The sequence below is a fragment of the Bubalus bubalis genome, chromosome 13, assembly GCF_019923935.1.
Source record: "Bubalus bubalis isolate 160015118507 breed Murrah chromosome 13, NDDB_SH_1, whole genome shotgun sequence".
NCBI lineage: Eukaryota > Metazoa > Chordata > Mammalia > Artiodactyla > Bovidae > Bubalus > Bubalus bubalis.
This window is the reverse complement of record NC_059169.1, coordinates 12,678,994-12,705,330: the sequence shown is the minus strand read 5'-3', so window position 1 is coordinate 12,705,330 and position 26,337 is coordinate 12,678,994. Positions and strand designations below refer to the sequence as shown.

Genomic DNA, 26,337 nt, shown 5'->3' with positions numbered 1-26,337 from the left:
GTTGCTTCCCCTTAGGATTTGACTGGTTCTTACCCATAATCCGTGCCAGAGTTTCAAAGCACGATTTCATTTACATTTCCAATATATTTTTTAAAAATCTTAAAGGTGTCTGGAAACAAAAATCTTTTTAGGGACAAGCGCTTTGGCTGCTGCCTTCACTGTCTGTCTTGGAAAAGTCAGTGAGGTTCTATATGGCTTTGGCAGTTGGGACCACAATGGTTTCTGTATTTTTATTGGTCCTCTGTGGTTCCTGTGGGAAGGGACCTCTTCTCAGGGGCTGTGATTAGGGAAGGATTACACCACTCCTGGAGGTCAAGTGGCTCTTAGCCCAGTGCCTTGGATGGCGCTGCCCTGGGTCCCTCTCCAGCCTGGGCATCTTCATCTCCCACTCAGGATGCGCGAGTCAAGGACCAAGGGAGCGCACACGTGGAGAGCTATTTTAAATTAAGCTCCAGAAATAGAGGTGGGGATGTTCAGATTTCAAGCCACTCACAGGAAGGAAAAAAAAATCATTCTTTTAAATGATGTATTTTAAGAATTTAAAGATTAAAAATAGGAAATCCTCAAGATTTTCTCCACATTAAAATTTAGAAAACTCTGGGAGACATGGTTTCTTTATTGTAATTAGATTTATGCAAAATGAAATTAAAGGCATCCCATAAATTACTTAATGGATAATGAGTCCTTGACTGTCTGACTCAGAAATCGGTTTGTTTTGCAAGGATCCTTTAATCAGCTCCCTAGGAGGCCATTGTCTGGCAGACAGCTGAAATACCTTAGATGACCAAGAGCCGGCTGGAGGGGTTGTATGCCACACAACTATTTTCCTTAAGGCGGTCTTACGTTTTGATCAATCTCAGGCTCAAGATCAGACATGATGAATGTGTTTCCCTTCAGAAACGTACAAACTGGCTACAAAGTGTGGGTGAGCCGAGGACACCTGAGATTCTCAGACTGGGCTTGTCTGAGGGATGTAGCCTGTGGGGAATTCACCAGGGTCAGGGAGGAACGGACCAAAACTCTCCCCGTGACATCATGACATCACAGAGCGGCTATAACAAGCCAACGTGAGCAGCGAATTCTTGCCTACAGTCAAAAGTCACAGCTTTCTGAAAAATCTAACACCTACAGGAGTTTTCAATATGTTTTGAAAAATGAAGTGTCATGTAAGTGAAGACCCTAAAAAAAGCTTGGGATTCTTCGGTGCCATTGCACAGCGAGTCCACTGGCATTTCAGGAAATACTACAGAACCTCCTTTCGGTATCCTTGAACTTCAGTCTTGCCTTTCTTTGAAGATGAGTCTAGCGGTGATGCTCCATGTTTGTCACATCTGGTGCCGTCTAGAGAAGGTGGCCCCTCTGTAAAGAGCTCTGGCCTGATGGGACTTGGGACCCAACTGTTGGTCACCAAGGACCGCCGGTGCCCTAAGACAGCCCTCTCTCAGACAAGGGTCCTGGAAACAAAGCTCTGTTTATCCCCACCAAAGGCCTGCTTCATCCTGAACAAAACCCGCAAGCTATGAGATAGTCTATTTTTCAAATTCTCTTAGAAGCACATCTTATCTGGGGCAGATCTCCCAGGTGTTTTCTGTGTCATCTAGTTTTATTTTGTTTGATCAGAAACACAGCCGCTGGGAGAAGCCCTCAGCCAGCCCTCCTGCAATTGTTGGTGTGGGAATCAGTGACCCCAGGACCTGGCCATCAACTCAGGGCAGACATCCGGGTTCCCTCAGAGCCCAGAGGATGCCAGGCACCCAGGAGGATGGCAAGAAATCCTTGCCCCGGTGGTGTTCCAACTTGAGCGTGCCTCAGAGTTAGTCCTGGAAGGCTGGTTAAAACACAGATTGCTGGGCCCCACACCCAGGACTTCTGATTCAGGACCTCTGTGCTGAGACCCAAGGATCTGCATTTCTAGCAAGTTCCCAGAGGCTGCTGGGACTGCTGGCCCACGTACTACCCTTTGAAAACCACTGGGCTGAGGATTCAGGGTTTTGAAGCTCAAATAATTTATCCCTGGGGCATCTTCTCACCTTCACCCTCAACTTACTTAAAAACAGCAGGGTAAGCCCGTGGGACTTGCTAGAATTTTCCTACAGAATAATACTGACATTCTCTATTCAGAGCCTTATTCCTTTAGGTTAGACTTTGGTCCATGTGTTAGTCACTCAGTCGTGTCCGACTCTTTGTGACCGCATGGACTATAGCCCACCAGGCTTCTCAGTCCATGGAATTCTCCAGGCAAGAATCCTGGAGTGAATTGCCATGCCCTTCTCCAGGTGGTCTTCCAGACCCAGGGATCAAACCCAGGTCCCTGCATTGAGGGCAGATTCCTTACTGTTAGCCACCAGGGGAGCCCAACTTTGGTCCATATTAAAGTGCAAATGGACCAGGAGGAAGACCAGGAGTTTATTTGACAAAGATTCGTTGAGCATGTTCTATATATCAGGCACTGAACTGAAGTCTGGGGATTTGAAAATAGTGGTCTGTTGTCTCAGATGGTAATGCAGGAGACCTGGGTTTGATCCCTGGGTCAGGAGGATCCCCTGGAGAAGGGCATGGCAACCCACTCCATATTCTTGCCTGGAGAATCCCATGGACAGTGGAGCCTGGAGGGCTATAGTCCATGGGGTCACAGAGAGACAGGACTGAAGTGACTGAGTACCCATGCATGTCTTTTCCACACAGACACATTTTAACAGGGGCCCCTCTGGGCAGATGAACTGGAAGATGCCACCCCCTCCCCACAATTTCCCCCTCACCCAGGGCGCTGGGAGCTCAGTCCAGAGCGGTGCTCTCCCCAAGCCCTCAAGCCACCTAGGTTCCCTGTCACTGCTGCACCCAGGGTGACTGCTGGGCCGTGAAAGTGTCTCATTCAGTTCTGGGTTAGCAGCAGCTGGAGGAAAGACAGCAGGCCCAGGCCTTTGTAGTGACACCGTGGGATCTGTGCTTGGGGGAACCGTCTCTGGGGGTTCCCTTCGGCTGCAGACTGAAGGCGACCTGAGAAACGAGGGGCGCTCTGGATACGCGGCCCCGGACGAGCGCCCCCTGCAGGCAGTTCTGTGATCTCCACGGCACCGTCTTGCTCTCAGAAGCTACCCCTGGAGCAGATACACCGCAGGCAAGACTCGGGTCATTGATAGAGAACCACTGCAGAGAGGAAGCTTGGGAGTGCATTTCTTCAATAAATATTGATAGAGCAGCTTCTCCTTTCATCACCTTGCATTGGGTCAGCACTTTACTGTTCACAGAGTGTCTCTATGTTTCTTTTGTAATCAGTCCTTCATGACCGCAACCATATAAAGTAAGTAGAAACTACCAACATTTTACAGAGGAAGAAACTGGGTCACAGAGAAAATTGACCTACCCAAGGTCAGATGAAGGAGCCTTGGCAATATAAGGACTAGAAGCTGGCTCTTAGGCCAGGGTTCTTTTCACCATTCCAGAAAGTTCTGTGGCTAATAGAAGAAATGCAAAAGCCCTTACGACATCAGTAGAACAATAATGCAAACTACATATATAATTCTGAATTTTTTTGGAGAGGAGTTAAAAGGAAGCTACTACTACGTCGCTTCAGTCGTGTCCAGCTGTGCAACCCCTAGGCTCCGCTGTCCCTGGGATTCTCCAGGCAAGAATACTGGAGTGGGTTGCCATTTCCTTCTCCAATGCATGAAAGGGAAAAGTGAAAGTGAAGTCGCTCAGTCGTGTCCAACTCTTCGAGACCCCATGGACTGCAGCCTACCAGGCTCCTCTGTCCATGGGATTTTCCAGGCAAGAGTACTGGAGTGGGTTGCCATTGCCGTCTCCAAAGGAGGCTAGTGAGTTTAATTTTAATCATAATATTTAATCCAATTTGTTAATAATATTATCAATTCACCATGTAGTAAATATGAAACAATATTGAGATTTTTCATGTTCTTTTTTTCTCATGCTAAAAATACACACCATATTTGAAATTGGTGTGTATTTTATACCTGGGCTTTCCAGGTGGCTCAGCAGTAAAGAATCTGCCTGCAATGCAGGAGCTCCAGATTCAATCCCTGGGTGGGGAAAATCCCCTGGAGGAAGAAATGGCAACCCATTCCAGTATTCTTGCCTGGGAAATCCCATGGGCAATTTTATACTTAGAGCACATCTCAATTAGGATGCTGGATTTTTGTTGGAAAGATTAATACTTGACCTGTATTTAGATTCCGTGAAATTTACAACTGAAAAGTAGATTCATAGTTGATCCAAGCATACTGAAAAGTTTTCCAATAAGTATACTGAGGATCAGTTTTTAAGTTAAATTTACATTAAGAAGAAATAAAAAATTTAAATTTAGTTCCTCAGTGGCTCTAGCCACATCTCAAGTGTTCCGTAGCCATCTGTAGCCAGTGGCTTCTGTATTGAAGAGCAAAGCCCTAACAAGTAACCCTGCCTCGCTGGAGCCTGCAGTCTGGTAGGCTCGGTATGTAATTTGTCTGTGTAGTATAGTTTAGTCTTGTCCCTTGGTTACCATGTTAATCATCCTCACCCATCATTGCCCATCTCCTTCGGTGGGCTCCCCTGATCTGATTTAAATCTGCTCTCGGTTCCTCATTCCCAGAGCTGCTGCTGCTGCTGCTGCTAAGTCGCTTCAGTTGTGTCCGACTCTGTGCGACCCCATAGACGGCAGCCCACCAAGCTTCCCCATCCCTGGGATTCTCCAGGGAAGAACACTGGAGTGGGTTGCCATTTCCTTCTCCAATACATGAAAGTAAAAAGTGAAAGTGAAGTCGCTCAGTCATGTCCGACTCTTGGCAACCCCATGGACTGCAGCCCACCAGGCTCCTCCATTCATGGGATTTTCCAGGCAAGAGTACTGGAGTGGGGTGCCATTGCCTTCTCCGTCCAGAGCTGCTAGTTGTACCCATTCCTGAAGAGGGAGGTTGTGATGGCCTGAGGGAGGCGGTATCTTTGATAATAGTAGTTCCGGAACTCTTAGGATTGAAACAGAACAAGCTGGGAGAAAGAGCGGATTCACCAACAGTTAGGATAGCAGTATATTTAGCTGCAATCTGATGCACTTTCTGGAACATCTTTGACTTACACTGGACTGGCTGTCAGAAACTTGGCTCCTCTGCTTTTAAAAGCAAGTTCATCTTGATAGAGTCTGATGATCTAAATTCCGATTGGATTTTCACAGAAGTCCGGGGTAGGGGGGTGGGAGCAGGGAACTGTCTTCGTATCTAAAAGTATGAGCAAAAGCGTACCCCATTCACTGGACTGGATTAAGAGTGTTGTTCCGGTGTGGTTTTCAGGAATACTTGAGTAATAATTCATTGGTGCTTGAATCCATATTTGCCGATTTCTTTTCCTACATGTGAAGGGTTAGCCAAGACTGTACGGCTTTGAGGATGAGAACCCATCTCCTGCATCTTTGTTGTTCTGTGACCCCCAGTAAACCCAGGTCCTTAGGACTCAGGGACGCTGTAAAATTTTTGCAAGTATAAACTCCACGTGTCCAGCCTCTCACTGTGTCTCCAACATTATTGGAGCCTCATCTCCACTGAACACACGGGCAGAAATGTTTCCTCGCTCGTCCTTTGTTCTCATGGGGGTTAGAGGTGGGGGTTGACTTAAGAGTGCAGGTCCAGGCTGGTCGGCGAAACCTGACCTAGAGTCAGCTTGGTTATTAAACTCATCTTCTTAAACTCTTGAAGTTAAGATGGTTGAATGTTAGCTTCTGGGAACACAGTGCTGCCAAACAGACAAGCAGGAGCCTGTCAGGCCCCTCAAATGTTTCACAGTTGGAAGTTAGGAGTGCGTCACAGCTTCCCCGGTTGCCGATGTCCTTCAGTGCACATACAGTTATAGCTCATTCAAACACTTCTCCTGACAAGGAAGAGAAGGGTTGTGATGAAGAAGCGTTCCCCCCGTCCCAGGAGATGTCCCACTAAATATTAATAAACGATCCACGATTAGATAAGCTTGGCAGATGCCATTGCAGGCCTTCCCCCCATCAGAGACGCATTCAAGGCTGAAAAAAGCCCTATTGCAGATAAGCCTTGTTCAGCTTGGTTTACCTGGAGTTAACTAAACCTAACTGGCAGTCAGACCTACTTTTTCAGCGAACACTTGTGAACCACTCAAGGATTATTGCTCTCTGAACTTATTTGGTACGTGATGATTTTAAATAACCTACTTCCAGCCTCCATTAAGTTTTCAGTTATAAATTTTTTAAAAGGACATCAAGGCTAAGGAAATAACTAAGGTAGCTTGTGGCATACTCAATATATGAAAATGACCAACTTCTGTTATTTAGTCTTTCATTCATGCTGCACTCAATGTTAAATTTTTTAATATTTTTATAATTTCATAATCCTTAGAGATATTAAAAGAAACTAAATGGGCTGATCTTAGAAATCTGAATTAATCAGTCATATTTTTGTTGTAGATCTGTGATTCAACTCCAGGATTCTGCAGAGCCAAACATTTTTAAGTTGTGACTCTGTTAAAAACTAAACTGTGCTAAAGTAAAATGAACTTGCGTTCATTCACTTAGTGAGTGAGTCAGTTATCAGCTAAATTGCTCGATAAATACTTCTTGAGGACCTAATAGCCCTGATCTAAGGCGCTAGGGAAGCGGAAATGAAAACTACAAACGGGAAAGAAAGCAACATTACCATCAACCAAGTATTAAAAGTAGAGAGAAAGTATGAGAGATCTGAGAATAATATCAGGAGGGGTCTACCTGTCCCTCTCTAAGCTCAAACCTCTGTAAACTAGAAAGGACGTATAGGGTGAGGAGTGCACATTTCATCCAGAATGACAATATATCCTTATTAAATAGAAGAGACACATCCCAAATAATTGTTTATAGCATTTTCAACAATAAAATCAATGGCCTAAATGTGAAATTAATTGGAAGCCACGGTTCTAATACACTGTTTTGGCGATTAAGCACATTAGATTGAATTGTCTCAGAATGCCTAATTATTGTGTCTGCCATACTCATCTGTTTGAGTCATCCCTAACTTTTGGACTGCTGCCTGGATCATTTCTGCAATACAGTTGCAGTTTCGTATTCTTCTCTTTCTTTTAATGCATAACTTCTCTTACTATATTCAAAGCTCAAAACTCTAAACTGCACTTTTGCAAATTCGAGATAAGAGCTAAATAGTTTATTCAAGTGTTGAGTCCATTGAGTTGGGGTGTAAGTTGATTTTATTTTTTAATTGAGAAATGTTTTATAGTATAGGATAGTTGATTCACCACTTATTTATGTTTTGCAGCTTCAAGATTTAAAAGTGCCTGTGTGAAGTCACTTTTGCTGGAAACCACACTCCGGGAGCTTTTTGTTCAGATCTTGTTTTTCTGTCAAATATACATTACCCTGACCTTACGAGTGGATGAAGATACCTCAATTGTCTGACTTTGCCAATTGCTTGATTTCAGAATTTTAAACGGTGGAAGGAGAAAGAAATCCTGCTAAGATCTGAACATCTCAGTGGCTTATTTTCCAGCGTCGTCAATATCTGTGAGTGTCAGGACTAAATATTCTCCCAAGGAGTGCCATGATATTGAGGTCACTTTATTAAAAACAGTTGTGTCTGCGAAACGATCAGGAGACTCGGACGTTTGCAGTCAGAGATGACACTGAGCATGCTTTTATTGCGGCCCGCAGTCTTCGAGTGGGGCATATTGATTGATGAGTGACTGCCTGCCGATAAATTTTCTCTGCGCTCTGTATCCTGGATTGGACTTCATTAAGCAATTTATCACTTACCTTCAGACTTACATGTGGGATTTTTCACAACAATAGTTTTGGAATCATTGGAACTTGGATTGATTTCATCATTTAGCAGGGAGGAACAGGATCCCAGTTATTTTCTCATCATGGCTTTGAATGTTGCCCCCGTCAGAGACACAAAATGGCTGACGTTAGAGGTTTGCAGACAGTTCCAGAGAGGAACCTGCTCCCGCTCTGATGAGGAATGCAAATTCGCCCACCCCCCCAAAAGCTGCCAGGTTGAAAATGGAAGAGTAATTGCCTGCTTTGATTCCCTAAAGGTAAGAGAATGCATTTTTAGGTAGTCACATCAATGCCACATTGGACTGTCAAACGGAATGCTTTGCATTGTACTTCTAACAATCGATTTTCAATCCTGTTTTTCTTATTTGTGGTGATTATTGGGAGATTTGCACTCAGATTTTTTCATGTCAGGCACATATAAATTTTTTACAGATCCATGTTTAAATTAAAAATACATGATAGTGTATTTTTGGTCTGGCATGACATTCATGTACTCAAGAGTTTTAAATCAAAGTCTGGCTTGTGACAACTGAAGATAAATATTTTATTAACGTTTGATCTTCTGGAGGTTATATAAAGGTGAAGAAATTGAATGTGTCACTTTTACGTGCCAGTTACTCTGATTCACCTCTTGAAGAATTTCTCCTCTTGTGGCTTGCTTTCTTGACCAAGGGCTTCCTAAAATACTTCTTAAGAGGTTTTTCGCTCTCTTTGGAAATTTGCCATGGCTAACAGGAATCATTAAATACACACTCAGTGCTCCCTGAGAACCTACCGTGTGTAAGTTAACATATAGCACATCAGAGAAGAAATGAATGTGCTTCAAGTTGGTATCCTTGATGAGCCCACTGTCTGGTAAGGAAAATACAGCAAATGGCTATAATTCAAGACAGAAAGAGTATGTGTTTCGTCACTCAGTTGTGTCCAACTCTTTGCGACCCCATGGACTGTAGCCCTGAGGCTCCTCTGTCCATGGGGATTCTCCAGGCAAGAATACTGGAGTGGGTTGCCATGCCCTCCTCCAGGGGAGCTCCCCAACCCAGGGATCAAACTCGGGTCTCCCGCATTGCAGGCGGATTCTTTAACATCTGAGCCACTAGGGGAGACCAAGACAGAAAGGGGCACGTGCTCTAAGAGAAGGATAGAAAGCAGACTTCTGTGATAGAAAGCAGATTCATAGAAGGGAGCGCTGGCTTCCAGCTGATTGTTTCAGAAAGGTTTTTGGAGGCTGTGGTACCTGAGTTGTATGCCAAGTTGGGTGGAGATTAGACTTGAAGAAATGGGAGAATTATTGTGAAAGATCTCATTGAAGAAAATGGGGATGACTTAACCCATAATTCTTTGAGGTGGATTTTTTTCCCTAAAATTATGGATCCTATCAATCCCTGACTGTCTAGGATAGTCCTAACATAATTGCAATATTGTTTTCAATGATACATGTAAGACACATAGCTAAAAAAAGAAAACAGAGCTTAAATTTTACATCTCTGAAAAACTTCATATAAATAAGCTTACCAAACAACAAAAAATTGATCCATGCTCTTAATATACAATTTGGGAAATCATAGTGCTGTGAGTTTATGATAGTGACCTTAGCCTATTTTGGGGTATTGAAGGCACTGGGTATGTTTCTTGAGAAAATTTCTTCTTCAAAAAACTATGTCTTATTTGACTTACAGATGAAAATTGAAATATAAGACTTCAAATCATATTTTAATGGGAAAATTTGTCTATACTAAAAGCAGAACATATTTATAGCTCAACAGAACAAAGATTAAAATTTGAAAAAATTACATATGTAGTTACATCATTAACTACCCCTCTTTTCTTCCTTTTTTATCTCTCAAAGCTTATTAGTTTAGACTTTAAAATTATAACTCATTTTGTCTACATAGAATTGACTAGATGGGTGATAAATCACAATTCATATAGACTGTAACAGCATGAGCACATTTTTATATTAGTATGTATTTTGCTTGTAGTCAAAAAAGTAAGTAAAGTGTGTATTCACTTCTGTGATTATCACAAATGACAGCCTTCACTGTAAAAAACAGTGTAGATTAAAAACTAGAATGTAAGAACTTTAAGATATGGAATCAGGTCAGAAATGAGGAATTCATTTTCCAGGTCATCCCCAAGCCCTTTGTTTTATCAAGCCAACCCTTTTTTGGTTGGGTATTTACTATTAAACTGAGGTTTTAGTAATTTCTTAAGACTTTTAATTCTTTCAACTAGTTAGGGAAGTATGCCCAACCTATTAAGGCTCAGTATTTTTTGACTATCAACAGCACAACTCCCAGATTCTTATATGTCAATATTGTACTGGAGATTCACCAAGATCACAATTGTTTGAGAATTCCCACCCATGAGAAAGAATCGAGAACAGTTATGTTTAGAATAAAATGTAAACCAAGCTGTGAGAACGTTGAGTATTATTTAGAAAGAGACCTTGAAGATCATTTTCAGAAGTGTCTAGTAAAACCGTTTCCAAGTGTGGAAGCAGAGTTGTATATTGCCTCAAGTTATTAGTTTCCTTTCAGAATTGTAAATTTTTAGGTTATTTAATTTGAGTGCAATGTCATAGATTTGTGACATTGTCAAACTGTAAACAGTGTGGAAAAAGCCCACAGGCACAGGAGTAAGACAGACCCGAGTCTACCTGCTCAACCACTTCCCAGCCTTCGGTGGGTCATTTATCACTTCTTAGCTTTGTTGTCTCATCAGTAAAATGAGAAAATTCACCAGGGACATTGGCTAAACAATTTACAGTGCCCAGCACCAAGCTGGCCTGTTCACCTTGAAAGGCGGCTGTAAGGAGTACAAGTCCTTACAACAGGAACTGGTAAATAAAAGAGACACTCAAAAATACAGGCTAAAATGACAGATGATGATGGTGGTCATAATGAAGCTAATTTAATTTTATTTCATGTGTTAAAAAAGGTAGCTCTGCAGCAGGAGAACCAGCCTAGGGTAGAAAGAAGGGCAAGGGTTTTGAAGTCAGGACAGGCCGGGACTTGAAGAAACCCTGGCGGGGACATGGGCTAACTATATCATTTGAGACAAGTTATTTTACCTCCTTGACTTCAGTGTCATCCTATTTTAAATTGCTACGATAATTCCTACTTCATAAGGCTACTTCAAAGACCAACTGGCCTAAAACATACCTGTCACCCAGCACGAGCCAGACGTGGTGATATTAGTGTCTTTCCCTTCCTAGTAAAGGATCATGTAGTATGCACCTTGAGTTTAATGACTGGCTTTACAAGCAAAACGTGACCAACTCTTCAAGCATCCAATTCTTAATGTGTCCAAACTCTTAACCTATTGTAATAATACCTCAGTGATGCAAATTAGTCATGAGGTTAAAAGAAATCAAGTTTGAGGCAGACATCATTTTTGTTGTTGTTATTTATTGCAAGATATCTTCTGCAAACACTGTAGGGTACTTTTATTCATAAAAATAGGAAAAACAAATCTGTGTTGGCTTATATAGGTACAAGTTAATTTGTGAGCCTCAGATACTCCGCTTTTGTTTTTGTTATGAGTTAAATTCGTATATGTGACCAAACTTCCGTAAATACATACTAAACAAATTTGTGGGTGTTTGGAAAAGAGATTTGCTGAGGTCTTTGTTAAGAGAGGTGTATGTATATAGATGCTATTATAACAGATTTTGTAAAATGTACAGAGTTCTCACAATAACATTTGCAATTTATTCACAGTTACCACGCTGCATTTTATGTGAAACCACTGGACATACAAGCATTTATGATTTTTTAAAGTCACAGTGTTATTATGAACAGTGGAACTGCTTAAATCTTTTACAGAAGGCCAGAATGTTCCAGAACACCCTTGTATTCCTGGAGCCTAGAACAGTGTCTCATACCCTGTGAAAGTGAAGTGAAAGTCGCTCAGTCATGTCTGATTCTTTGCAACCCCATGGACTATACAGTCCATGGAATTCTCCAGACCAGAATACTGGAGTGGGTAGCCTTTCCCTTCTCCAGGGGATCTTCCCAACCCAGCGATTGAACCCAGGTCTCCCACATTGCAGGCGGATTCTTTACCAGCTGAGCCACAAGGGAAGCCCCCTCATCACTAATGGTAGAGCACGTTCATCAGGAAAATACTCAAGCCTCTCAGATCGGGCTGCTGCATATGGTCGCATAGGGGCGCACTGAACAGTAGGGCTCCGTTTCTCATCATAGTGAGATGGGCGCCCTCTGGAGTTGTGCAGTGCATAGCCCGTGCAGCCGCGTGCTATGGCCCTGTTCTTCCTATCCCAATCGGTTTCAAACTCAGGGAGCTCTGTGCAAGGACTGAAGACATAGGCTGACTCCAGAAGTAAAACACAACACTGGAAAATTGACAGGACAGTTATTTCACTTTCTCTGAAACTGCATGTGATGCAAAAACTACTTGTTTTTATTCTCCCATTCTGTGAGATGCTGGCTATAAGTTGGCTGATGACAAGTAAAATTGTAGTCTTCAGATTTATGGATGAAAAATTTTAAAATTAGAAGTGGTTAGATATGTGGCCATTTTGGACAATTTTTAAAAAATATTCCCCAAAGGTATCAGAATATGTCACTGGCCTCAACCTTAACTTCACATTTTTGAATTGCCGTTGGGCTCTTCAGTTCAGTCACAGTTGTGTCTGACTCTGCAACGCCAGACTTCCCTGTCCATCACCAACTCCCAGAGCTTGCTCAAACTCATGTCCATTGAGTCGGTGATGCCATCCAACCATCTCATCATCTGTCATACCCTTCTCCTCCTGCCTTCAGTCTTTCCCAGCATCAGGCTCTTTTCCAGTGAGTCAGCTCTTCGCATCAGGTGGCCAAAGTATTGGAGCTTCAGCTTCAGCATCAGTCCTTCCAATGAATATTCAGGACTGATTTCCTTTAGGATTCAGTAAGATTTCCTTTACAACTGGGCTCTTAATAGGGGCTAATTCTTTGCAGAAATTGCTTGAGTGTTTTCTAAATTATATGCCTCATTTTGGCCTGATTTAGAAGTATAATCTCAGGTAATTATTTCATTATCAATGGAAATCACTGTAGTCCTATAGAGCCTGTCAGCCAGGCATTTTTCATGCAATTATCTTCTTTCTAACAACTCTGTAAGGTAAATATTACTCAGTTAACCACTACAAATGTGGATACAGATTCAAAAATACAAGGTGCTCTCCTATACCTTATAAATGGTGGAGCAGGGATCTGATTCCAGGTGTGACTCCAGAACTAGAGTCATCTCTTCCCTCTTCCTAACTCCCCTTACAGAATAATCATCGGTGTAATTAATTCTCACACTCCTAATAGCGTAGTAATATTTATGTTTAACAAGTTTAGTATATTGAAGTGTAAAAAAACATTCCAAAATAGAAGCCCCAGGAATGAGCCTATTTATGTCCTTGAATATTAAATATTTTTTAAAAGCGAGAAACTGCAAGAGAATGCAAGGCACATGTTGTATTTGTTTTTGCATCTGCACACAAATATTATATCATCGCTTACTAGGTCTCAGTAACAAAAATGGTTTGGATTCAAGGTGTTGGAGTGTGTGTTTGCCCCCGTGATTCTGAAGTGCATGGTTTCAGATATATGATGTGAGAAGGCAGGACAGCTTTGCACTTGAAGAATTCTTGGATCCCCTGATTAGACTTCTCTCTTATGAGAGATTCATTTCCCGACCATGACTTCCGCTCTCTCCTGTAAATCAACCACTTCCCCTTTGTGCCCTCTCTTGACACCGTTCAGACCTCCATATATAGTTTACCCCTCTGAGTACGTGTCCCAGTACAAGCGGGTAAACTTCCTAAAGGCACGACTGTGTCTCGTCTCTGCGCCCCAGCACTTAACGTGGCGTCATAGCGGAAATGCAATCATGACCACTCAAAGAATGCATAAGCCAACAAAGAGTCCTCATAATTTTTCAAAGGGGATTTATTGATGATCATCAGTGCATTTTGGATCCAACATTGATCTCTGGATGAGCATTCACTCTTTTCTTTAAATATTTCCTTTTGCTGGCCTGGTCAGCCTCTCCTTGGAATTCTCTCCTGCTCTTTCCCCCATGGTATACTCCTAGTTCTGTTACCACTCTAACCTGCCTGTCTGTTCTGCCTCTAATCCCACCTCGTCCTCCTCTTGCTCCCTAAGGTAGACCCTCTCCAAGACCCAGTGTTGGTCCTCCCTAGGTCATGTCCAGTGATCCGTTCTGAAAGGGGAAGTGGAAATGACAGTGTTAGTCGCTCAGATGTGTCCGACTCTTTGCGGCCCTATTGACCGTAGCCGACCAGGCTCTTCTGTCTGTGGAATTCTCCAGTCAAGGATTCTGGTGTGGGTTGCCATGCCCTCCTCCAGGGGACCTTACCTACCCAGGGATTGAACCCGGGTCTCCTGCATTGCAGGCAGATTATCATCTGAGCTACCAGGGAAACCCTCTGAAGGGGGATCTGCCCTCATATATTCAGTTCCTACCTCTGTGCTGATCAGTCCCAGTTCTTGGGTGTGTGCTCTTCGCTTGCCAACTTCGAGGCTCCGAATTCCTACTGAACACCTCATGTGAATGGTTCATTGTCTGCTGCAGTTCAGGATATCGAAATCCACACCCTTCATCCTATCCCCATCCTGAGCCATCACCCACTCCATCCCCATGCCTTGTTCCCCAGGTGCAAAATCTTAGTTTGATCCTCACCATAGTGCTAAGCACACTTAATGTTTTTTTTTTCCCCCTCCTTGTCCTGATAGTGGGAAGTATGCATCTTTCCTAAGTAATCAAGACTGTGGAATCTTTACTCAGAAAAGTGGTCATACCCTGAGACTGCTGGCAAACAATCTCAGGATTGCAAAGGTTTCATGTTTACCTCTAAAAACTATCTATGGACTGTGAGTTAAGGAAGTCTCTCATTCACAGAGAAGTCTGACACATTAAAGTAGGCACAAGAAGACCAGAGGACCATTAAAGATACTTTCTGATTGTTTCCCAAATTTTCCTAGAGCCAAGATAAACACCAAATTCTTCCTAATACTCAAGATATTCTCTGCTCAGGGTGGATATACTTGTAGTTTTCCAGAACAAGAGGAGGACCATTACTTCCTGTCTAAGAGCAGACGGAATCAGCTTTGGTGCCTTCAGTGATCAAGGGAATGAGATTCTGAAGCTCTGCAGCATCTGCCTAAAAGTCTTACTTAGGGGCAGCACACCTGCGGCATTTATTTTATGGTTGATGCCACTTTCCTGGGACACGGCTGCTACCTAACACAGTTTACAGTGACGAATCAGACAAGATCACCTCTGTGTTAGTTTCCTGGGGCTGTGATTATGAAATACCACCAACTGGGTGGCTTAAAACCACAGAAATACATCATCTCCTAATTCTAGGGGCTGGAAGTTTGATCAAAGTGTCTGGGGACCATGTTCTTTCTGAATCTCCTACAAGAGCAGCTTTCCTTGCCTCTTCTGGTTTCTCGTAACACCTGCCCTATGACTGTGTAATTCTGATCTCTGCCCTCCTCTGCAGATGTCTGTCTTCCTGTCTGTCTCTCTTTGCATCATCTTCCCTCTGAGTCTGTGTCCAAATTTCCCCTTCTTACAAGGACATGAGTTATATTAAGGTAGGGCCACTCCCCTCCTCCAGTATGACCTCATCTTATCTAATTACTTCTGAAGTGACTCTGTTTTCAAATCGAGTCATAGTCTGAGGGACAGGGATTTAAGATTTCAGTATATCTTTTGGTGAGGGGTGGAGGGGGACAACATGAGGCAGTACATAACAGTAACATCTAAACATCAGAAATCAAGCACTGTGGTCTAATTCAATGAGTCCAAACTGGGTTTCAGAATCCATCTGCACACACTGCCCTGAATGGCCACTAGCCATCATCAGAGCTAGCAAAAGAGAGGAGGCTTAAAAAAACTCCAGTTTTTGATATTGAGTAAGAGAAGGCCTGATGATAAACAGTCATTCTGTGATTATAATGATCTGTGTTTAAGCACGAAAGAATAGATAAAAATAATTCACAGAGAAAAATGGCGAAACTGCTCCAAAAATAAAACTAATGAAATAAAATACCAATTGTAACCTTAGTTATATTGCTTAATAATTACATTTGTTTATTTACTCACTTTGCCTTGGGCAGTGATGGTAACTTCTGTTAGACCGTGTGGGAGTTCTTGGGAAACCATTTATCTACATTTATCATAATAAATAATGTTTCATATTCTGTTTTTCTGAAGATGGAAACAGCATTTTGTCAGTACCCTTCTTCCATTCAAACCCCTGTCTTTATTTTAGGGTGTTTTAATACAGTGACAAACTAGGAAGCAAAGAGCTTGAGTAAAAGCCCTGGTCTAAGAATCTGCACTGGTTCTGAATTATGATATTGCTGCATGTAAGCTTACATCATTCACCTCCCTGGGTTTCAGGTGATGCATCAGTAAACATTCACTAATTCATTTGTTCATTCATTCCCTCTAACTAAACCAAAGGTACAAACTCAAGATCTGTAGGAATCAGCAAGTAATATGAATGAGTGACTCAGCACTCAGTGCTTGGGAGACCTAGGGCTCCCTGGAGACAGCAGGAAATTAGCCAAAGAACACATAACCCCTCTAAAGATGCCAGCAGCCACCCAGCCACAGACAGCTGTTGCCTGCCTTTTGAACATCCTGGGGATTTAAAAAACAAACAAACAAAAAGGAACCAGGGATACAAGTTTTGATGTGAAGTTTCTCAATTTCTAAATCTTGGCAGCCAATTAAAATATCTTTAAATCCCGAAGTTCAAATAGAACACCTCTACTGGAGGGATTCAGCCTAAAGTCTGCTACATTTAGCCTCTGAAACAAACAAGTATTGATCCTTTGACAGGCACCGCTAAACACTGGGAATAGAATAGCATATCCAGATTCTTCCATCTATAGAGCTAATTGAGGGCGGAGTGAATTTATAAACTGTTCTTCGTCATCCTTGAAAGACTGTTTTCATACCGCTTTGGTGATTCACTCTCTGGTTTTCCCCTTACCTCACTGGCCACTCCTCCTCTGTCTCTTCCTGAATCACCCTCCTCCTCCGGACCTCTAAGTGCTAGCTTCTCTCCAGGCTTTGTCCTCAAGCGTCTTTTCGACGTTTGCTCACATCCATGGTGGGCACCTTAATCTTCTGATGACTTACTGAACACATTCTTACCTCGGGGACTTTGGGCTTTCTGTCCATCCACCCCTAAACTGGACTTCCCTCAATGACCTCATCCTACCCAAAGGCTATAAACATTTCCTATATGCTGAAAATTTTAAATTTCTATCTCTAGCCTTGATTTCTCCTCTGTCTAGGCTCACACATCCAATTGCCAACCTGCCATCTCTACCTGGATATTCAAGTGACTTCTCAAGTTTAATATATCTACTAATAAGAACTCATTGGAAAATATATCCACTAATAAGAACTCATTGGAAAAGACTCTGATGCTGGGAGGGATTGAGGGCAGGAGGAGAAGGGGACAACAGAGGATGAGATGGCTGGATGGCATCACGGACTCGATGGACGTGAGTTTGAGTGTACTCCGGGAGTCGGTGATGGACAGGGAGGCCTGGCGTGCTGCGATTCATGGGGTCGCAAAGAGTCAGACACGACTGAGTGACTGAACTGAATAAGAACTTGAGGCCCCCCCTTCAATCTGCTGTTCCCATGGTACCTGTTCTCAGTAGATGGTACCGTTTATTTAGTTGATCAAATTAAACATCTTAAAACCGGCTGGAATCTTCTGTTACCATTACCACCTTGTCCAGTCTTTCTCTCTGTTCTATCAGCAAGTCCTATTCTCTCTGCCTTCAAAAGACATCCTAGATCTGAGCACTTTTTAGCACTTCTAAGATGACTGCCTTGGCCCAAACTATCATCGTGTTCAAATAGATTGTTACAATAGTCAACCATAGCTTTCACTTTTGCCATTCCTTACTCTCGTGACTCCACAGTCATGTCACTCTCTAGCTTAAAACTTTTCAGTAGCTGTTCATTTCATTGATGAAACCCAAAGGGCTTTCCCTAAAGCCCCATGTGGTCTGGCCCCCAGCTGCATTCCTGGCCCCACTTTCCCCCCTTTGCACTGGCTGTTCCCTCTACCTGGAATGCTCTCCCCCTAGGGGAGAACATTCTAGCCTACAAGCCTCAGTTCTTCACTCTGGTCTGGACTTTGCTTAAATAGCACACATCCTTCCACAAAAGCAACCTCAGAACTTGTCCTTAAGGGATGTTATCTGCCTATGTATCTCTCTCTTAACCATCTCCACTGCTGGAAGGTAATGCTGTAAGGCTGGGGTCTTCATTGCTCTATCACTGTACCTGGCAGCTTCTGGGTGCTCATTCATATTTACAAAAGAATTAAGTGTATCCTTGGGCTTCCCTGGTGATAAAGAACCCACCTGCCAATGCAGGAGGTGTAGGTTTGGTCCCTGGGTCGGAAAGATCCCTAGAGAAGGAAATGGCAACCCATTCCAGTATTGTTGCCTGGGAAATCCCATGGACAGAGGAGCCTGGTGGGCTACAGTCCATGGGGTCACAAAAGAGTCAAACATGATTTAGTGACTAAAAAACAAATATATCCTTAAATCTTTAAAATACCACTTAAAAATACTTTAAAACACTTTTTTTTCCCCACTGTTTTTCCCACAAAATTCTGCTAACTCTTTTGGCTACCTATTGCTCATTTTTTTTTTTCCATTAATCTATAGACAGAAAACCCTTCATGGTTAAAGGTTTTGTACAAACAAGTTCTTTGATTTACAACCCAAAAGGTGTTTCTGGACCCTGTGCATGATTTTGACTGCCTTGATAGGCAGATCACATGGAGACGTGCCCACAAGTGTCTGTTAAGAGCTATTTAAATTCCCAGAGTGGCCTGTTTGGCCCCTGTGAGCAGCAAACTCATCAGTTCCCCAAAGCCTGACTGTAGAATGATGCTGGTACTGGATAACATTTTCCCTAGTCTGCTATAAAATCAGGACATTGAAATACATTTGTGTATTGTTTTGTTTTGTTTTTATTGTGATGGGAACACAACAGGAGATCTACCCTCTTAACACATTTTTTGGGGGACTGTGCCATGTGACTTGTGGGATTTTACTTCCCTGACTAGGGATAGAACTTTCAAACCCTGCATTAGGGGCATGGTGTCTTAACCACTGGTCCACCAGGGAAGTCCATGACCACATTTTAAAATGCACAATGCAGTGTTGCTGTCTACAGGTACAATGTTGTAATGCAGATCTCTAGAATTTATTCATCTAACATACTGAAACTGTATAAATACATTTTTTTTCATGAAGGTAAATTCTTTAAAGGTTGCTTTTTATTCTGATTGCTTCTTTTTTTTTCTGATTATCATAGTATCCCTTTCTTTTCTAAAACGTTTGTCAATAGATGCATTCTGTTGTCCTTTTTTCCTTAATGGCCTTACTCAGCAAAAAAAAAAAAAAACAACTGGGCAGCTGTATGTCAGTTTCCCTCTCTTCTTATGACATATTACTGCCCAACAAAATTCATAAAAATCTATATTATTTGGTCTGAAATTCCCACCATCAGACTCACTCCTTTGAGTCACACACAGGAAAGGCTTTGTCATTAGAAAGTTTCCGTTGAGTCCACGTTCCCCGAGAGGACCCTGGAACTTCCTGGAACTTTTCTGTTAGCAAATGAAGCCAGCTTGATCTATCAGATAAGCTCATTTTCATTCTGGGGGAGGAAAAGAGCCTGACCCAGAGACTTTGAGACCTAGGACATATTTGCTTTATTGTACAAGACCAAGTCCCCAGGAAGCCAAAAACAGCTGGCGTTCAATGTCAAGGTCTAATCCACAGGTGGGGGGGGGCTCACCCCAGGGGGCTGGGGAGACCAGGGTTACTCTGGGGGAGCTTCACCAATAATGAACTTCACCTGTTTTACAATTTCCCCATGAACTTATCTGCTAATACTAAATAGCGTATTCTTTCCACTTGGTTTGGTTCAATTTCCTCTGGCTCAAAGATTACAGTCTAGCATGTATTACTCTTTCGCGGCACTGCTATGACCAAGGAGGATAAAATTGATAGAGGACAGATTCTCCCTGAGCACCCGCCCTTGGGATTCAGGGAGTGAGTGGATGCTGACATGTTTATTTGTGATCAGCCTTGCCCAGCCATCCTTCCTGACCGACCAGCATCCTGGGGATTTGACTGATGAGACCATCTTCTTAAGACTGAGGTCATATACCCATAATGAATATTAAGCCCTGTAAGAAGATGAGATACTGCCAGGAGAAAGAGGAAGACAAAATGACTCAGGGCTTTAACCTGGTTAAAGCAAAACAAAACGGCTGGAGTCAGTCCACTTCAGGCGTGTTTATGTATTTCATTTAGATTGCTGTTATCGTACTGGAGCATTTCGTATTCTTTTGAAAGTCAGTGCTTATCGTTTTTGATTGAACGTGATATGGACACTAAGGTCCATCAGTAATCAGTCTTAATATGAAAACTTATTTGCTGAAAAGTAGAAAACAGTTGATATAGGCTTCTTAAAAATGCCCATCTGGTCCACATCTCAAATCTCATTTGGAAGAATTTTCAAGAGTTCTCAGCCCTTAGTAAAATCATTAATAATGACACTGAAGATATCATTTCCACACCTGCTATGAAACTAAGCACTGACCCAGATGCTCAGGATCTAAAATTAATCAGCAGCAGCTTCATTTGAGTAATTTAATTCACATTGCTTCTCTTCCATTCCCGTTGGGCGCTGGGTTGTTAATGGAAACAGTGATACTGGAAAATTTTGGATAGCTGAATTCTTAATGAAGGATTCTAATAGATCCAAACATTCTGAGTGGTGTATAGAGGTGAGGCGAAGGAAATTTCACATCCTAAAGAACTTCAATATCTTTATTCATTTATTTCTTCTACAAATGGTCACTGAGCCACTCCTAAGCGCCAGACACTATGTTTGGTACCAAAAAAAGACACAGGAACCTTGTTCTAGTGGAACTTACAGTCAAGTGGAAGAAACAATAGCCAGTGGAAAGTAAACAAACTCATCAGATCTTCACAGTTTATCAGGACTGTTATTCGTTCATGAAAAGCTGAATGCCCAGAGATTGCAGGCATTGGGCCAGGCATTGGCATACAGCACTGTATAAAAGCAGACAGCTGTCTTGACCCCATGGGGTTTTCAGTCTAATGTGAGTGACCAGATGGGGGTAGAAATACCTCCTCTCCCCCCCAAAAATATTAGCTATTTTCAAGTTGTGTGAAGTGCTAAAAAGGAAATACAAGGAATGAGGATAGAAAGCAATGTGTCTGAAAGAAAATGAAGTTGCTCGGTCATGTCCGACGCTTTGCGACCCCATGGACTGTAGCCTCCCAGGTTCCTCCGTCCATGGGATTTTCTGGGCAAGAACACTGGAGTGGGTTGCCATTTCTTTCTCCAGGAGATCTTCCCGACCCAGGGATTGAACCCAGGTCTCCCACATTGTAGGCAGACACTTTACCATCTGAGCCACCAGGGAAGTCCTGTGTCTGAAGAAGAATTTAAATAGAAAAGATGGCCTGGGATGTTTTCCGCAGGAGGGGCTTTCTGAGCAGAGACCTGAAAGGTGAGAAGGAGGCAGCCGTGAGAAGAGCTTCCCCAGCACAGAGAAAAAGAGCAGTCCTAAAGCCTGGAGAGAAAAGCACTTGTCTGGCTTCTGGAAACCAGAGGCCAGGGTGCCTGAGACAAGGAATAGGAGAGCCACTGTGTAGGACTGGATTTGCTGCTCAGTGCTAAGACTTGAGCAAGAGGATGTCTTGCCTCGCGGGAAGGCCTGCTGCCTGGAGAAGGAGTTGCTGGCAGGGGCTGGGCCGGGAACTCCAAGAGGGAAGTTTTGCATCTTCACACTGTCCAGAGATTGCCTCCAATGCCGCCAGGGGTGGGTGGGAGCAGTGGAGACCGAGAAGAGTGTATAGATTGAAAGTGTGTTTTGGAGGTAGGTATTACTGGGAAAGGTGCATCTTGACAGTGTATTCTTTAACAATTGTTTGTCTATTTGGGGCTGTGCTGGGTCTTCACTGCTGCACGGGCTTCTCTCTAGTGGTGGTGTGCGGGCTTCTCATATCAGTGGCTTCTCTTGTTGCAGGCCACATGTTCAGTAGAAGTGGCACACGAGCTCAGGTGCTCCAAGGTATGTGGGATCTTCCCGGACCGGGGATCGAACCTGTGTCTCCCGCACTGGGAGGCGGATTCTTTACCACTGAGCCACCAGGGAGAATACTGGAGTGGGTTGCCACTTCCTTCTCCAAGGCATCTTCCCGACCCAGGAATCAAACCCAGGTTTCCTGCATTGCAGACAGATTTCTTTACAGACTGAGCTACAAGGAAAGCCCAGGGAAGCCCCAGGACAGCTTATTGAAAGGGCCAATTAATATGCATCCTTGCTTCATTAGTTCCTGCCTTGATGGTTCCTGGACCTGGTGGTTTGGAGTGGGATGTTAGCCTTTTCTCTTGAGAGTGCATTTCTCCTGGTCCTGTTAGCCTGTTGGCTGTTTCATTCTTAATGTTTTCTCTCTGCGTGGTCACTCAGGAGCTGGGTGGGATCCAGAGCTCCAGGGAGAAGTTGGTTTCTTATCTGAGCAAATGTGCCGCTTTGCAGAATCAGACTGCTTATCTCAAAAACCCTTCTAAATGTGTCTTGTATAATTGAAGTTCCTATTACTTTTGGTTTTCTTAGGGTCAAGTCTTGAGATTGGCTTCAATCTCATGAACTTTTCCTTAGCTGTTTTACACAGAAAATTCTATTGGATCTTTTTTTTTTTTCAGGATTAGTTTTTATTTCCAATTTCAATCCTAAATTTAAAAACCTGGATTTTTCTTTCTGTTCAGTTCTGTCGCTCAGTCGTGTCTCTTTGCGACCCCATGGACTGCAGCACACCAGGCCTCCCTGTCCATCACCAACTCCTGGAGCTTACTTAAACTCATGTCCATAGAGTCTGTGATGCCATCCAGCCTCATCCTCTGTCTCATCCTCTGTCATCCCCTTCTCCTCCCGCCTTCAATCTTTCCCAGCATCAGGGTCTTTTCCAATGAGTCAGCTCTTCGCATCAGGTGGCCAAAGTATTGGAGCTTCAGCTTCAGCATCAGTCCTTCCAGTGAATATTCAGGACTGTGGGGTTTAAGCCCAGTTCTCTAACTACATTGCAGAAAGTGTTCCCAAGATCCAAATTTCCTTTTTCAGAGTGCCTTATGTCTCTCAAATTTCTGAAATCTCTAATTGAAGTAAAAGTAAGTTTTAAATAAGTGGTTCATTTTCTTCTTTATCTATTTATAGGTTTTCTTCTCATTAATTAATTTGTATTTTTCTCAGATAATTATTAATTTTACTCATTTTCAACTTAATCATTAATTCATGTTACTGTTATAAATCTTAATGTTTTATTATTAAATAATTTAAATAGGTTTATTTATAAATGTTATATTTTTTCCTTCTAGTTTTTTCTTTAATTAAACTTTAAAGTTCCAATATGAATTTCTATTAATATTTTATTATTAAGATAATGGAGTTGTGCAATTTTTACTTTTAAAATGTGCTGAAGTATCTTATTGTCCAGATCATGATCAGTGTTTTATACTGATTTTAAACTGCATTTCCTGTTCTTAGGTGCAAAGTTATATCAAGGCATAGATATTTCTAGAAACATTAAATAATTCTTTATATCCTTAATTGCTAATTTTTGTCTCTGGGACCTACCAGAGAGTTATGCAGTTTTGAAATTTTAATATGACTCATGCGATTTCTTATATTTCTAGAAACTTTTGCTTTTCGTGGACTGACGCTGTGTTATTTTGTGCCTGGTGTTTCATGACTCATGGCTTTTTTATGTTTCTACTTGTATCAATATGCAGTTGACCGTCTGTCAGATTTACTTCGTGTTCAAATCTTGCTTTTTCTTTCATACTTTCCAAGTATAACTTGTCACTCTTACTTTTATTTTTATTATATCTCATCTCATGTGGGCATCATTTCTTCAATTTGATTTTTAATTTGAATAAATTTTGAAATCTTACATGTCTTTAATATTAAAAAAGCAGCCTAGGAACTTCCTTGGTGGTCCAGTGGTTAAGACTGCAGTTCCATTACAGGGGACATGGGTTCAATCCCAGGTCAGGAAACTAAGCCACATGCTGTGGCGTATGGCCAAAAAACGTATTTAAAAATAATTTTAAAATAAAATATTGAAAGCTTATGTAGCTATCTAAGGAACCCCTTCATCCTTATTCTGAAATCCTTATCGGGACCTATAGTGTCCTCACTTTGGACTTTGTCAGAGCATATCATTGTACCAAAAGAGATAGAGCTAATTTATGTCTGATATTTCAGATGGGCTGGAAACACAGGAAATAATATACCTCCTGGCCATATTTCTATAACATCATCTTGAGGATTACCATCTAACATCTCTAAGGATCAGGTTTGATGAAGGTGGAGAAATCCAGCATGATCCGTGAACTCTATTATTTACACCTGGTAGCCGGCCATAGCACAGTGTGAAGGAAGCTTCTTTCAAAAGAAAAAGACTTTAATCTCCCTAATCTTAAACCTTCCCACCTAGACTCATACAATGTCTATCTCCTTTTTGTCTCTAACTGCTTCAGCTACCTCCAAAACCCCTCATCAATCAATCCATGAGCCTGTTTAATATTGTGCCATATTCCTTGGGAGTTCTTGCCCTGAGAGATTTTATAAAATACCTGAGACAAAAAGGCTTGTAGAAATAACAATTAAATATCCAACTATTTGGTACTGATTATTAGAGGAAGAGGGCTTCCCTGGTGGCTCAGAGGATAAAGCTTCTGCCTGCAATGCAGGAGACCCAGGTTCAATCCCTGGGTTGGGAAGATCCCCTGGAGAAGGAAATGGCAACCACTCCAGTATTCTTGCCTGGAGAATCCCATGGACAAAGGAGCCTGGCAGGCTACAGTCTACCGAGTCGCAAAGAGTCGGACACAACTAAGCAACTTCACACACACATTAGAGGAAGAGGCTTCTTTGAAAAAGAGAGAGAGAGAGTCATTGGCAGTAATAGGCTTCCCTGGTGGCTCAGATGGAAAAGAATCGACCTATGTTTGATCCCTGGGTCAGGAAGATCCCCTGGAGAGGAGAACGGCTACCCACTCCAGTATTCTGAAGATTTCCATGGACAGGAGCCTGGCATGCTACAGTCCGTGGGGTCGCAAAGAGTCAGACCCAATTGAGTGACTGACACTTTCATTTCTGGCGGCCAAAATGTGTCAACAGCCAATCCTAGTTAGTCCCTGTTTAAAACATGCTGGTACCATTGAGAGGGGAGAGCAGCCAGGATATGAAATAAGGAAGAGCTCTTTTTAGGCTAGGTAGAATTAGCTCAAAGGGATGGCTGATCCTCATGTGTGTACCCCACACCATGGCTCCCAACTGCTTTTCCCTTGGGAACTTTCAGAGGCACCTGTTCAGTAGGTCTGGGTATGGATCCCAAGAATCTATTTTTGGAAGCTTTCCAGTGATTCATATGCATGGCCGAATTTAGAAAATATTACTTTAAATGAGCTCATCCGACACTCTGAAACTGTTTGTTCTTCTGCTGCATAAATCTGTTAAGCATCCCTGAAGGTCTTAAAGTTCCCATTAGTCTTGCAAGTTTCCGATAAGGTATAAATGCCATGATTTCTCACTGGTAGCATTTTCCAAGTTAGGATTAAAAAAAAAAAAAACAAAAAACAGGCACTTTTTCATACCCTTGATGAATACTCTTATTTCTGTGCCAATTTTAATTGCTGTGTTCAGCAACACAATGGCCTGTAAATCATTAGTCATAACTGTAAACTATGAAACAATAGCAGCCAATCCTAGTTAGTCCCAGTTTAACACATCATGGTGCCATTGAGAGGCGAGAGCAGCCAGGACGTGAAATAATGGGGATGGATAAGGGAATGAATTGGATACAGTAACTCTGCAGAAGAAAGAGTCAAAGACATGCTAGCCTTCTCCAAATAGCAGGGTTAGCATGTTGAAGAGGAAGTATACTTGCTCTATGTAAGGACTGGAACCAATGTGTGAGGATGTAAAGAGTGGAACCACTCTGTGAAGTCTGTAGAAAAAAAGGTCTCCATTCAATATGAGGAAAAAATTAATAAACACGCCTGGTAGGATAAAGTTCCCAGCTCCGGAACTTCTCAAATAATGCAAGCCTGGGATTTGCATTGTTGTTCGTATTTAATTGCTCTGCCATGTCTGACTCTTTGCAACCACAAGGACTGTAAGCCACCAGGCTCCTCTGTCCGTGGGATTTCCCAGACAAGAATACTGGAGTGGGTTGCCATTTCCTTTTGCAGGGGGATCTTCCCAACCCAGGGATCGAACTCGCGTCTCCTGCATTGGCAGGTGGATTCTTTACCACTGAGTCACCAGGGAAACACGTGGGTTTTGTATTGTGTCCTTTAAAAAGTTCTTTCTATGCCAGAGATACTCCTAGAGAGTCCCGTGCTGAACTAATTATTAAAATAGCCAAGCTCAGCAAGAGAAA

At 42.5% G+C, this 26,337-nt stretch overlaps 1 protein-coding gene across 11 annotated transcripts in view; it reads left to right on the top strand.

Annotated features, from left to right (window-relative positions):
• MBNL2 (muscleblind like splicing regulator 2) overlaps positions 1-26,337 on the top strand; it is a 165,830-nt gene that overhangs the window by 43,593 nt on the left and 95,900 nt on the right. For 10 of the 11 annotated variants that reach the window (XM_025262657.3, XM_044927138.2, XM_025262659.3 and 7 more), the window contains one exon: positions 7,254-8,031. The exons of the other annotated variant lie outside the window; for it this stretch is intronic. In XM_025262657.3, the coding sequence (XP_025118442.1) occupies positions 7,858-8,031 (174 nt within the window). In that variant the 5' untranslated portion in view covers positions 7,254-7,857. The remainder of the gene's footprint in view (positions 1-7,253; positions 8,032-26,337) is intronic. 11 annotated transcript variants of the gene reach the window in all.